Below are 13,634 nucleotides of genomic sequence, written 5' to 3'. Positions count from 1 at the left end.
CGGTGCTCAGTATGCTACCTAAGCCGTGGGCAGGATTGTTTTCAGCCCTGTGCACCAAGAGGAGCTCGATTTAAAAGCTCTTTGCTGGCCAAGGAGAAAGGTGAAATCCCCAAAGCRAATACCAAGCAAAGGCAATGCTTGTTCTGGAGGGACACCTGCTGGCAGTGCCCGCGGAGCCGGAGCTGGAAACTCGGGCTGCGAGAAAGACTCCACGTGGTAATTCTCAGATCCACAGATAAACAACCAATGCTTGTTTTCTTGTTTCTTGCAGAACAAAGGAAAAAATACTCCAACTCCAACATCATTATGCAYGAGACTTCCCAGTACCACGTCCAGGTGAGCACGCACACACAATGGAGTGCTGAGGGGCTGAGAGGCCAAGGTCAGTGATAATGCTGCTAGTGCAGTGTGTTCCATGTGTCCTGGACCTTCAGGAGGACAAGGGGAAGTTGGGAACCTCCTTCCCATTAAAGTCTCAAGTCACTGAGTGAAGGAGGATGGGGGGAAAAAAGATTTTAAACAGACAAGGGGAATTCTGCACAATGAAAGAGGAAATGGAGCAGCTGTTGACCTCTCCCTCCCCTGTATCTGAAGGAGAGCAGGAGCTGCTGTCCCTCCTGTCACCCTGTGATTCAAGCCCTTCTGGTCAGCACAGACAGGTTAAAAGCAGAGTTCCCTTGGTGGTTACCGGAACTCAGCTTCTCAAACAAGAGAGATCACATGGACTATCAGCTTTCAGCTYTCCCCAGCTCCTGTGCCCTCTCAGGTAACTCAAACCCCTTCACACAAGACAGGCAATAAGCCAAATCCATCTCCCACTGCCACAGACACCCACTCCAAAAAGAGAAGCCAGCCTGGCCATCCCGAGCTCGGTGATTCCTGTAATGCAACTCACTAATGCAGGACTCCATGGAGGAGATGGGGTCATTCATCATTGAAAACTGAGCAAGGGGAGACAGGAAGACACCTCCTGACGTTCATTCTTAGGAGATGGAAYCTTTTAAAAGTCTAAATTTAGACTTGTAAAATGCCTGTTTGGAAAGAGGCCCTGGTTTCCATCAGAGAAACCAACTCAGTGGCTCAGAAGTCACTCACGGATGCAGAGAGGGGACTATAAACGGCGACATGTAAATGAATTCTTCATTAATTATGGCATAAGCCACCCGTTTGTGAGTCTCTCCCCTGAACTTTGACCAGGGCAAACAGGATTGCAGTGGCAGGCAGTGAGATAGAATGAGGTTTCCTCGTGGGAGGCATTTTACACCCTTTGAAGTAATCTGATCAAAGTTTAATGGTGGATGGACTCATTGCCCATTCTAGTAAAAGCTGCTGTACTTGAMTATCCATGTGAATGAAAAGGGTTTTTAAGATATAAAACAAAGACAGCAGCAAGCTTCTCCCCCTAAATCCACCCATATCTACAGAAAATACAAAGTAGAAAAATATTCTAATGATTGAGTCAGACAAGTAGCTTTCCCTTCATGAAAACTAACTGAACGGTAAACAGCAAAGGAATTTATGAAGCTTGTAAAAGTGGTGGATAAAATAATAAGAGAGATAAAAAGGCCTGTCATCTTGAGTAAACCTGTTCTCCTCACTGCTCCGAATGCAGAGGGCTTGTCACCTCCACACAGATAAGACTGACTTGGCAAATACCTTTCCGTGTACTATTTTACAATTACAGTAACATACACCCAGTGTGTTTTTCGTTTGTGATTGCATTGCTAATCTCAGCTTTCGGCTCACACACCTGCCAGGAGTTTTATTTAGACAGTGCCTCACCCCATACCTGTGCTTGATTGACACAGGAATGGGCACCCTGCAGTGTTTGTCCTCTTCTCTGCTCCTTCCTCCAGTCTTTGGGAATCATCTAAGAGCGAACAGGTCACCACAGACCCCATCCACCCCTAATGCCCAATAGAAATTTGGACTTTCAGCCTTTCCCTGAATCCATCTCATGTGGATTCAGCTGCAACAACAATTATTGCCTGTACTCCATCACAACCATCCAAGGCTCCATGCTTTGAGTGCATGCATTCCTCTCGGTCCATCTGGTCTCTGTCAGATCCCAATATCCACAGCTTCCCCAAGATTCCAGTTTCCATAGCAGGACATGCTGGAGCAGCATSAGCTTTTGCTGCCTCTTAATCTGCATTTCCCTGGGCTTTTACAGGGAGAAGGGAATTCTTTCCCAAGCAACTCTCTCATCCTCCTCTGTTGCCCACCAATGCACATGCCAACTGTGGACACAACCCACTGGGTTACTGAATCAGCACGAGTGCATCAGTACCAGAAAGAAGCTGTTTGTCCCTAAAAAGGTCGTGTCTGATCACTGGGAGAAGGCAGGAAGACACAAAATCAAAGGCAGAAAAGCCAGGCAGAACTCATCCCCGTACCACAAATTTCCCATCAATTTAGTACTTGCTTTAAAACACCCTTCATTTTTCCAGCTCTTGCTTTGAAACCAGGCTCCAGGACATGTGCCTCAGATAGAAGCAGGMCCTTCCCACAAACTCCAAATACCTGGCACACCCATTTTTGGGGTGGCCACACTGTTGTCCCTGGCCCCTCAGTGCAGCTCCACCTGCAGCACTTGAGTGTCCCTGCTCCAGGGGTTAATCTGCTCCTGGCTCTCCAGCTGAGCCATCACCATTGAAATGCCTCTTCTGTACCCTACTGAGCAAGGAAACCAGGATGAGAGGGTCATGTTGGTGGATGGGCCTTCGATACTCTGGGGAAGGGAGAAAAAGCTGGGATCTGGCCCAACAAGCCTCCAAGGGCTACAGGCCTTTGGAYTGCACAGATGCCTTGATCAGGCTTGTAACTTATCTATCAAAAAACTTCCTGCCTTTCTCTCCTGGAGAAAGTTGGTAAAGACAGGGAAAAGCTTCAGCTGCTTTTTGCCAGTCAGGCATGTTTCCCTTCCTTTCTCACCAGGAACAGAGCTGGGCAACAAAAGGAACAAAGTGAAACAGGACCATTTCATTTCCCTTCGTGATTTTCTTTTCCCTTTGCTAGTGTCACCTGAACGTGTGGCCTGGCTGTGTTGTCACTGGCACAGGGACAACAGCTGGGCAAACAGCCTGGCTGCTCAAGTCTGCTTTTCCTGCCTTGCAGTCCCCTCTGCTGGCAGACACGACCARTTCTTCCATCCGAAGGGAGCAGCACTTACTCACCTGCATTTTTGGAGTGGCCTTTACCCACTGCTGGTGGGCACACAGCATTTGCATGTGATACACCTCTCCTTTCCACAGCATTCCCTTCCCATGGAGCCCCAGGAGCAGACCAAAGCTGCAAGTGCTGCCCCATTACACAGATCCYGGTCATCAGGTGCCAAGTGCAAGGCTTGGATGCAGTTGGAGCAGGGATGGGAAAGCAGCTTGGGTGGTTACACCTTAGCTGAGCTGATCCCAGCCCAGGTGCACACATGGGACAGTGAAGGAAGGAAGGACAGCAYGCAAGCCTGCCTGATGGGAGAAGAGCATGGGCTGGGTTTATAGGACAGGTGAAAGGAGGTAGGAAAACCAGGATAACAAAGCAAAGCCGCAGTGCAGGACAGAGGCAAGYGGCAAAAAATCTTTTCCTACAGTCAGTGGCACCCATTTTCATTACCAYAGGGGCTGATTTGGATATTCTGGGGGGAAGGTAACCCCAACCATAAGGGGGGCTTAAAAGGCTGGTGTAGAGTCAGCTGCCAGTTTTGGAGCTCCTGTGGGCTTTGCAGGATAGAAGCTCTCTGGGGTAGCTGTTCCCACAGCACGGAACCCCACACACTGCATGGATCCCACATGGTACAGAGGACCAACACTTGCCCATGGCTTGTGTGAGCTCTTTGCCTGGCACAAATCCCACACAAGCAGGTGTGCTACAAGAGGCATGCAAAACACAAGTGCTTTTATAGCTTGGCAAGCAAAGCATAACTACTGTAGTTCAACTTCCTAGCCAGGTTCAGAGGGCCCTGGGGAGTAACTTGTGTGTGTGAAGCATGTGCTGGAGAGGGATCAGAGCTGCTGGAATTGATGAGAATAAAATCCAAGTGGTGAAACTGGTTATGAAAACCCATTATGAAACCCAAATCTTTCACTGCCATGGCCAGGCTGGTACCAACAACCAGAACTGCTTTGTGCAGCAAGTCCTTCACACCTCAGCTCTGAGGAACTACAAACAGTAACTGAAGCCTCTAGAGATGCTTTTAGCACTGATTTACACACCCCAACAAACATTTTCCACCYGTTTTTATTTTCTTTCTCTCCTCAACTTCAGCACTTGGCCACCTTCATCATGGACAAGAGCGAGTCCATCACGACAGTGGATGACGCAATCCGGAAACTCATCCTGCTCAACTCCAAAGAGAAGATCTGGACACAGGAGATGCTGCTGCAAGTGAATGACAAGTCCATCCGGCTGCTGGACTGTGAGACACAGGTACCTGGAGCCTGGTGGGAGTCACCCCAAAATGAGGGTCACTTAAAACACTTCAACTGAGGTATGGGGTGCAGTGGGTGCCCTTCCTGTTCTGCCTGGGAGAGGGCACGTTATAAGGAACACAAACAAGGGTGAATCACTGCTGAAATTCACTCCTGGGTTAGAGTCAGCCCTACAGTGAGCAGCATGGTTTTTGCAAAGAGAAACTAAGAGTATCAGCACATGGATCCCAAGAGTTCCTGCACAGGCCTGTTCCCCCTCAGTTTAATAGTTCCCCATTGCCTGACACCTTCCCTCTTCTGTTGCAGGAGGAGCTGGAGGACTTCCCCCTGCCGACAGTGCAGCACTGCCAGACAGTGCTCAATCAGATGCGTTATTCCTCCATCCTCCTGCTGGTGTGTCAGGATTCYGAGCAGCACAAACCCGACATCCACTTCTTCAACTGTGACGAGGTGGAGGTGAGCACAGCMCTCCTGATTGGTGTGAAACAGAACAAAACACACTCCTTGCTGTCTGCCCTTTTCCATTTCCTTCAATCCTTCCTAAAGCCAGGCTCTTAAAAACATCCCTGTTTTATCCTTGAGGCGGAGATGGTTCACGAGGACATAGAAAGTGCCTTGGCAGACCACAAGCACGGGAAGAAGATTCGGCCACAGACACTCAAGTAAGTGCTGCGGGATACAGCTGGGACTAACAAAAATAAACCCCTCTTTCCAGTGGTTTAGTCACACTCCAGTCTCTTGGAAGGGGGATAAGCAGCCACTGATGAGGTTGTTCTGTGTCGCTTTCCTTGCAGGGCAAACCAGGAAAAGATCAAGCAGAGACAATCCATYCTCCCCCCACCTCAAGGACCAGCTCCCATCCCAATCCAGCACGACATGCGAGGCTCAGCCATGAACAGGAACAGGGTGGCACCTCCTTCCCAGCATGATCCAGGTACTGGGAGCACTCAGGAAGTCTGTCCTGGGGATGGGAGACTAATTAAYCCAGACAGACAACCTTCCTGAAGTGGTCTGTGGTGAAAAGAAGTGTTGTATCCACTGGGCATCTTCTGCTCAACAAATAAAAGCTCTCAGGAATTCCTTGTAACAACACCTGTATTTGGGGACACAGAAATCCCCCCAAAAAGCAAAGGCCCCTCATAAAACTGAGCCATCACTGAAATTTGAACAAGGCATTGGTGATCTTAAAATGTACAAGACAGACCTGGTCAGAAACACAAATCCTGGCTCTGCGGACTTCACAGGAGCCAAGATTTCATCCTTGAAAATCAAGTGGTYTCCACGAATTCTTGTAAAGTCAAGTGTGGAAATGGAGATCTGAACTCACCCCTCTTGTGTGCTTATCTAAAGATTGATTCCAAAACCACCCTGACTTCAGCYCATCTGAGTTGGCTTGAAAAAACCTAGTATTTTCTTTTGGGGAAAAAAAGTAATGGAAGTAAGTTCCTAGGAACAGAAACAAGTTCTTTCTCTGACAAATGATCAAAATAATRAGCAAATTATAAGCATTTCTTATCCCTGCCTATCACACCATCTTCTCTTAGCATTCATTTTTAGTTTCAAGCAAAACATGCAATAGGACACAATAACACATCTAAAACACTCCTTTCCTGGGATGGGATCTGAAGCCATGCAACTGCTCTGGCTGCTGAATGGAGAACTTATTTCAGGCCCAGTTCTGCATCATAGAAGGAATATCTCTGTTTCCGAGTTGGACCATAAATAAACATCTGTGTTCTGATGCAAAGCAGCCCCTCTAACTCTGCCCTTCCAAGTGAGCTTACATCAGCAGAGTTGGGAATTCCCTGCAGCAGGATTTRTGTTTTGAGGGCACAGAGCCTGGCAGGAGAGCAGATGACAGGAGAAAGCCAGCAGTGATGCCTGTTTGCCAAGATCCCTTCTCCATACCTTCTTGCTTTTCCTACAAAACCTGTSCCAATGGGGCTCTGCATCCCCACACTTACAGATGCTGTGGACTTGTCATGGTCCTTTGCCAAAACTGCCTCCCCACTTCTCCCCCTCGGCAGATCCAGCTGTGCTGGCCCTTTCAAACACTCTGCCCTAACTGACACCATTTGATTTGCACAAGGGGCCACCCCAGCAATTGTTCCTGCTGGAATATCCCCCCACCACACTCACACACTGGGTGTGTGGCTTCTGGAAGTTGGGAAGTGCTTCGGGGTTGGGGTTTTGCAGGATGATTGTTTTTTAGCATCTATTACAAACATTATTCATGACGTGCTCTCATAACCCAGAACAAACATYCAAGCTCAGAGTTACCATCGAATGGATCCCTGCCTATTTCCAGCCTCTGAGAGCAAATATTTTTTCCTTCCTTGTTTGCAGACTACGAACGACGAAGCTCCAGCTCTCACGACCATGAGGAGTCTCGAGCAATGTTAGCACAGAAGATTGAAAAGGAAACGGTGGGTGACAAGGACAATGTGCAGTCCATAGGCAGGAGTAGAGGTGGGGAGCAAGGGGCTCCTCCCTGTGCAAACATTTAATGCATCCCCTGGCCATTTTCCAACTGATACCTGCTTTGCATAAAGATAAGTTGGCCAAAAGCAAATCTCCATTGCCCAGTCAGTGACAAAATCTTCTACACTGAGGCAGCTCTGCTGATTCCAGTTCTGCTCCTCCCCATCTCACCTGGGTTTTTTTCCAGCTGTCCATTAGCAGGGTCACTTGTCACATTGGTAAGGACAGCACACAGCCAGGCCCAGCAGCTCTGTGCTGGCAGAGTGATGAATTCAGCTCCATTTCATGCCTGGATTGCCCACTCCCGTGCATTCTCCTGGGTAATACAGCAGGCCCTGGGATTCGGGCTCCCAGCCGTGCACAGCCTGGACTCGCTTTCACCTCCGTGCTTTGGATTTCTTCCTCACAGCAAATCCTGAACTGCACCCTGGATGACATTGARGTGTTTGTCGCCCGGCTCCAGAAGGCTGCAGAGGCATTCCGACAGCTCAACCAAAGGAAGAAAGGGAAGAAGAACAAGAAGAAAGGGCCAGCAGGTACAGTRCAGCAGCCAGAACAAACAGGGAGCACAGGGGCATGGATGAAGGTGGGGGGGACACCTCAGCTCWGGCCCAGCAAGGCTGGATCCATGCTGTGGCACAGCCACAGATCCAGGCACACCAGTTCTGGACATGCCACTGCTCCATGGGCACCTCTGGTAGAGCACATGGAGCCTCTGGCACACAGAGGGAGTTTGCCTTTCCCTGAAGCCCTGATTTTYAGTGGTTCTGGTCTCAACACCAATTTCTGATGTGCCTTCTGCACAGCAGGCAGATGAAGTCTTCCCAAAGGAGCTGCTCTCACTAACATGTTCTTCTCTGCCCCTTCTCCTGGCAGAGGGAATGCTGACTCTCCGAGCAAGACCCCCGAGCGAGGCCGAGTTCATCGACTGCTTCCAGAAAACCAAACTGGCTTTTAACCTCCTGGTAAGACACTGAGGAGTTCCCATCCCATGCAGGGACAGGGCCTTTCCCTGTGTATCCCAACAGCGAGTGTTCAGAGTGAAACTTGAATGGAAAACACTGCCAAGGGACAAAGGTGTGAATTGCAGGTTCTTCAGAACACAGGACAAACATTGTGTCAGGCCTGTGCAGGTTTCCTGGGACATGCTGTTAAACCAAAACGAGAAGCATCAGGATGGGACAGAGCAGGCAGAGGGTTGTAACACCTGCGTCATTTCAGATCCAGACCTGGGAAGTCTCTGGTTGACAATAACTGATGTCTCATTGCCCTGATATTCCCAGCTCCTCTCTCTCCCCTGCCAGACCCTCTGTATTAAGGAGGAGATGAAAAGCAGGAGCACAAAGATGTTCCCAGTGCTGCCAGCTCTGCTCAGTCAAACAGACCAGGAGGGTAAGGAGCCTGCAGGAATTCTGTCAGTTGTGACCAAACTTGTCCAGTAAATACATCCAACAAGCTCCTTCTGGGGCAGTTATTAGTAAGGAAACCCCAAAGATTGTAAACAACCTTAATGCAGTGCACCAAGCTCCAGCCTTTTCTTTGAGAAGAAAATACGTATAATTTGTGCCTGCTCCAGATCAGAAGGAGCAGCTGATCTCCTGGCAAGAGCCCAGGGTTGAGCACGGAGCAGAGCTGGCACTCCATGCACTCGGCACACGTTCTTCACCACGTGGCTGCCGAGTCCCTGGGAAGTGTCAGTTCATGGGGTCGCCCTACTGCCAACAGCTGTTCCCACTTCCCACTCCACATTAATGTTTCATCTCCAGCATTTCAAATGCTTTGCATTTTGATAGGAGCAGGGAGCCTGTCTCCCATGGCAGCRGTGCCAGGAGCCCAGGGCAGGAGAAGGATCTGAATGGAAGCACAAACTGGAGAGGTTTCTCACCACAGCTCAGCTGGCTGCTGCTACCRAAACCCAGTGCTTGCAGTAAATCAATCCCAAGGGTTTGCTCCTCCATTCTGSCACAGTTCACCTCAAATACCACTGGATTTGGAGCCTTTCAGTGGCCAGGGCAGCTCCGGGTGCCACAGGCAAGACCTTGGCGGAGACTTTCCCTTGTCAGCAGTTTGCCAAGGGACCTATYCTGTTGTTTTCATTAATGGAACTTGTGGGATTCTCAATTTGCCAGAGGCAGGAGCAACAAAAATCCTGGCCTTTCCTCACTAGGACTTTCAAAATAAGCCAAGGTTTTCTGTGTCTGCTCAAATTAGCTTCAAAGGSACTGATTTAACAGAGAGGGTACTCCACCCCTCCTACAATTCACTGGGAATTAAAAATGGACACAAAATAAAAGGGAATGATTCCTACACCCTACATCATTTACTCTTCTCATTAGTCCACAACACTCTCCCCATGTGACAGAAAAGAGAAGGCACACTCAGGTTAGGGTTAAACTGGGTTTCCTTTCTCTTTCCAGGCCAAACTAAGAAAGCACATCCAGAACCCCAGCGCTTCGGAGTTGGTGCATTTCCTATTTGGGCCACTAGAACTGGTAAATCTTATTCCCAGGTCTTACTGGGAACTCCCTGTTTATTTCCAGTTCATACTTACAAGCAGACAGATTGCGCAGAAGGGCTAGAAAACTGCTCACACCTGGCCACAGCTTTCTCAGGAACTTCCAGAAATGATGCTGGTTCTTCCTGGCCTCTAATTGATTTGCTCCCTGAAGTAAATACTGGAACTCATGCAAACATGAATTTTCCCACCCAGTCAATAAAGCCTTACTGTGAACTAAAGGGGCAGGCAGCTGGGGTTCCCRTTGGGACACTGTCTGGTCTCACCTTCAGGCAAACACAGCTCAGTATTTACACTGAAAACAGGAAGCACAAATCCCAACTTGGAAAAGGAGCCAGAAAGCACACAGGAATAGCAAGGTATTTTCCATTTGCTGAAGTGTCAGCTTGTGACACTTCACTTGTCTATAACAACAGCTCATTTTTAGATAAGATCTTGCTTTGACTCCAACCAGAATAAATCCTTACGTTCCTTTGAACTGTCCAGTCTCCTTCAAAGACTTAGGTTAATGTTTCTTGAGGTGACTGTGCTGATCTAAGGATCAGCTTTGTTTTTGATTCCTGCTCCTCTGTGTGTCCCTGGTTTGACATTTTGACCGTTTCCTGCAAGTTCTCTCCTCTTTGTGTGGTTTGTGTGTGACCCAGATCATCAATAGCTGTGGCGGCCCCGAGCTGGCCCGGTCTGTCCTCAGCCCACTGCTTTCTAAAGACGCCACAGATTTCCTCAGAGGACACCTGACACCCAAAGAGATAAACCTCTGGGATTCCCTGGGGGAGACATGGACCAGATCCAGGTGAGGACAGAGCTGCCATCTCACCAGGTTCCCCAGGTAGAGGGGAGGCTTGGATGCCCTGACGCTCCTGCTTCTCCTTTGAGGGAATGCCCTCAAAGTCACATTCCTCATGAATGTCACCTCATATACCCATTTTGTGTCCTAGAGCTGAGTGGCCYCGAGACGCGAACATCCCCACCTACATCCCCAAATTCCGCAACGGCTGGGAACCGCCCACAGAAATCTTCCGGGGAGCTCCCTGGGAAATAGACATTGGACACTTGCAAGAGGAGGTTAGTCCTATCCTCTCTTCCCTCTCCCTCCCCCTTTTCCAGAGAGATGGAGCTGTGGGCTGTGTGGTGGTATGCAACAAGTAGTAGGCTCAAAACTCAGTTGGATCTGGTCACTCCAATTAAATACAGAAAGAAAATGAGGCTGGAAAAGGGCAGCAATAATCAGCCTCTCCTGATCCAAGGCAACAGGACCCCATAATGAACTGAGCTCCAGGGACACAGGCTCCCTGAAGAACATCTTGACCAAAAGCTKCCAGGCCATGACTCATCTACCAGTATCCCTCTCCTTTTCTCTGAGCAGCTTTCTCCTTTCCTGGTAGCACTGACTCCATGTCTCCCTTTCCAGCTCTCCTCAGCCAATGGATATCCTTACCGGAACTCCTCACTCAAGCGTGGCCAGACGGCTGACCAGACACAGGCTGTGGATGCCTTCAAACAGAACATCTCTCCACATGGAAATAGGTAATGGATCTGCACCCAGAGCATTGGCTCCCAACTTAGAACCTTGTGAACACCCATGGACACATATGGTGACACTGGGAAGTTTGGGCATCCTGGAGATAACTTACTGCCACTTTTAATAACCACCAAGAGAAGGTAACGATCAGCCAAGGAATTATTCCCATTAGAACTGTCTGTTGTTTAACCCCCACAGCTCTGCAAGAAAAGGAATCCCAGGTGTTTTCCACCACAGGACGCAAAATTGACTGACTTCATTAGTCCATCCATAGATTTTGTTTCCCAACATCAGCCCACCAAAGGGACATTAAGGATCAGGTACCAGAGACGCTGCACTGTGCTCTGGCTCTCCCTTTGTGCAGAGACTTTGGAATCATGGAATCACAGAATGGGCTGGGTGGAAAGGGACGTTAAAGATTATCCAGTTCCAAYCCCTGCCACAGCCAGGRACACCTTCTGCTAAATCCAATTATATCAGCAAAATAAGTTATTTTTCGCATTCACCCTATCACTGGTCCTGGTAGGAACATCAAGTGGTAGAGATGAAATGTGGAGCAGGGAAAGAATTAGGATCATTTCTCCAATTCCAATTTTCTTGGTCTCATTATTAGATGGACCTCCACTAAAACTGCAGTTTTTCTGTCCTGCAGGAATTTYGAGGCCCAGGGAGTGGGTGTGCCCAGGAGATTTGCCAAAATCCGCTACGATTTCACTGCACGAAACGCCAATGAGCTCTCGGTGCTGAAGGATGAAATCCTGGAGGTACGTGACTACTCTTGGGAAAAGGTGTGTCCCCCTCCCTTTCCCTTCCCAGGGGCAGGAGAGAGCTCGGGATACCTGCAAGCACCAACTCCACTTTCCCTGGTCGTGTCTGAGCAAYGACACAAAGCTTTGCTCAATTCCAAAGCTGGAACAAGCTGCCTGTGCTGTGCTGGCTCATTTCCTCAGCTCAGACACATCAGCCCCATCTGAACCACAGTGAGGAGGGAACACAACAACTCACTGCARTGCCCTGCTCACCCCGCTGCTGGGTCTGTGTTCCTTATTACCACTTCCCCCTCCACGAGGAGTTGTTTYCTCTGAAAAGCACCTTTTTCATAATGAATCTCTTACTGCAGTGCTGCTGGCAGCTGGAGAATGTGGGACATGAGTTCAGTTAGCACTGATCTGTGACCTGAGGAAATGGTTTCTGTGAAAAATGTAGCTTTTTACTTATCTATTTATTTTAATGCAAAAAGACAACAGAAAATCAGTCACTGGAAAAAACAATATGGAGAAACAGGGAAATTAGTTAGGACCTACCAGTTCTTCAGCACCCAGAGATCTTCTGCTGTTCATCCTTTTGATAAATTCTGATGCTTTCCAGGAAAGGTTTCAATTCTGGATTGTGTCCGAGACCAAYAGATCTAATCAGAGCTCCTTCCCTAAGTGATGTCCTTCTGGCAACTTCACGTTCTGGGTGGCCCATCCCCTCTATGTCCTGTTTTCATATGCCTGAAATCCCACGTTCCCACTAGCAGACTTATTTGTGTCCCTCTCTCAGGTGTTGGAAGATAATAAGCAGTGGTGGAAGTTGCTCAACCGGAGTGGACAGGCCGGTTATGTCCCGTACAACATCCTGGATGTGGTGAAACTGGAAGAGCTCGAACAGGTCTGTAGTCAGGTGGTACCTAAGTGGTACCAGCTGCAGGGCACAATCTGCCTCTGGGAATAAGCCTGTCATTATATCTCCCTGAATTTCTTAGGATACACAAGTCAGGATGAACCCTCACAAAGTCAGGAGATTCCTGTGTCTTCTATGATAAAACTCCACCTCATGGAAGGTGCCATGATCACCTTCCCAAATAAGGCCTACCTTCCCATTCGTGCAGCAATCTCATGCTTCCCATATTTTTCCATGTCAAAATTTTTCTTGGGTGTTAAATTAGACACTTCCCACAGCTGGTTCAGTTCAGCAGTAGGAACACATTACTGGAGTAGAGGCAGATGAAAACACCATCTAAGYGACAAGTAAATACTGCAATTTGCACTGCAAAAATGTGGTGCTGGAATGTTCTAAACATCCTAGGGAAGCATRGAATTGCTTCCCTACTTTGGCATTGCAGAGTCTGGGCAAAGCTTAAGGGGGCCCAGCAGGCCTCTGGTTAAATACCTGCTAGTTTAATCAAAATGTCAAAAAACTATCCAGTCCACCTCTGGCGGTGGTCCTGCTTCACATCCCAGGTGTGGAGCAGTGAGGCTTTGCCTTCCAATGGGATTGGACATGTTTGGCCAATCTAATTCCCTCACRCAGTCTTCAGACTTTGCTTTGAGTTGTTCATTCCCATGAGATCCCAGAAATTAACTTCTTCCACACAGCTTCACCTCAGCTCTCACCAGCCTCATGACAGCACAAGGAGAACACAGCACTTTGTCCCTCTATGGGTGTGAGGTGGAAAGTTTCAGAAAATAATAAATGGCAAGAAAAAATCGTACTTTTTCTTTTTTCTCTCTAACCAGTCTAACCAGAGGTACAAAGGAGACCTGAGCCCCAGGGGCTATGGCCCATCCAGCCCAACTCACAAGATGCCTGCCAGCTACGCCGGGGATAAGTGGGGCAGTGAGATGTTATCGCGCAACTCTCCGCAGGACGCCAAAGAACGTAAGCGTGTGTCCCACTATGTCCTGCTCTGTGTCCCACTCTGTGT

The 13,634-nt window shown here is 48.7% G+C and overlaps 1 protein-coding gene across 1 annotated transcript in view; it reads left to right on the top strand.

Moving 5' to 3' along the window:
- Positions 1-231: 231 nt before the first annotated feature.
- EPS8L2 (EPS8 like 2) overlaps positions 232-13,634 on the top strand; it is a 19,000-nt gene continuing 5,597 nt past the window's right edge. Inside the window, exons 1-15 of the mRNA XM_057379879.1 lie at positions 232-336; positions 4,264-4,425; positions 4,734-4,883; positions 5,010-5,089; positions 5,222-5,361; positions 6,774-6,853; positions 7,318-7,444; positions 7,785-7,873; positions 9,326-9,400; positions 10,068-10,216; positions 10,362-10,488; positions 10,835-10,950; positions 11,598-11,709; positions 12,491-12,598; positions 13,447-13,588. Coding sequence (XP_057235862.1) covers positions 247-336; positions 4,264-4,425; positions 4,734-4,883; positions 5,010-5,089; positions 5,222-5,361; positions 6,774-6,853; positions 7,318-7,444; positions 7,785-7,873; positions 9,326-9,400; positions 10,068-10,216; positions 10,362-10,488; positions 10,835-10,950; positions 11,598-11,709; positions 12,491-12,598; positions 13,447-13,588 — 1,747 coding nt within the window. The 5' untranslated portion in view covers positions 232-246. The remainder of the gene's footprint in view (positions 337-4,263; positions 4,426-4,733; positions 4,884-5,009; positions 5,090-5,221; positions 5,362-6,773; positions 6,854-7,317; positions 7,445-7,784; positions 7,874-9,325; positions 9,401-10,067; positions 10,217-10,361; positions 10,489-10,834; positions 10,951-11,597; positions 11,710-12,490; positions 12,599-13,446; positions 13,589-13,634) is intronic.

The sequence above is a fragment of the Malurus melanocephalus genome, unplaced genomic scaffold, assembly GCF_030028575.1.
Source record: "Malurus melanocephalus ecotype Western Australia unplaced genomic scaffold, MMel_1.1 scaffold_426, whole genome shotgun sequence".
Classification (NCBI taxonomy): Eukaryota; Metazoa; Chordata; class Aves; order Passeriformes; family Maluridae; genus Malurus; species Malurus melanocephalus.
This window is presented reverse-complemented; position numbering and strand designations above follow the sequence as displayed.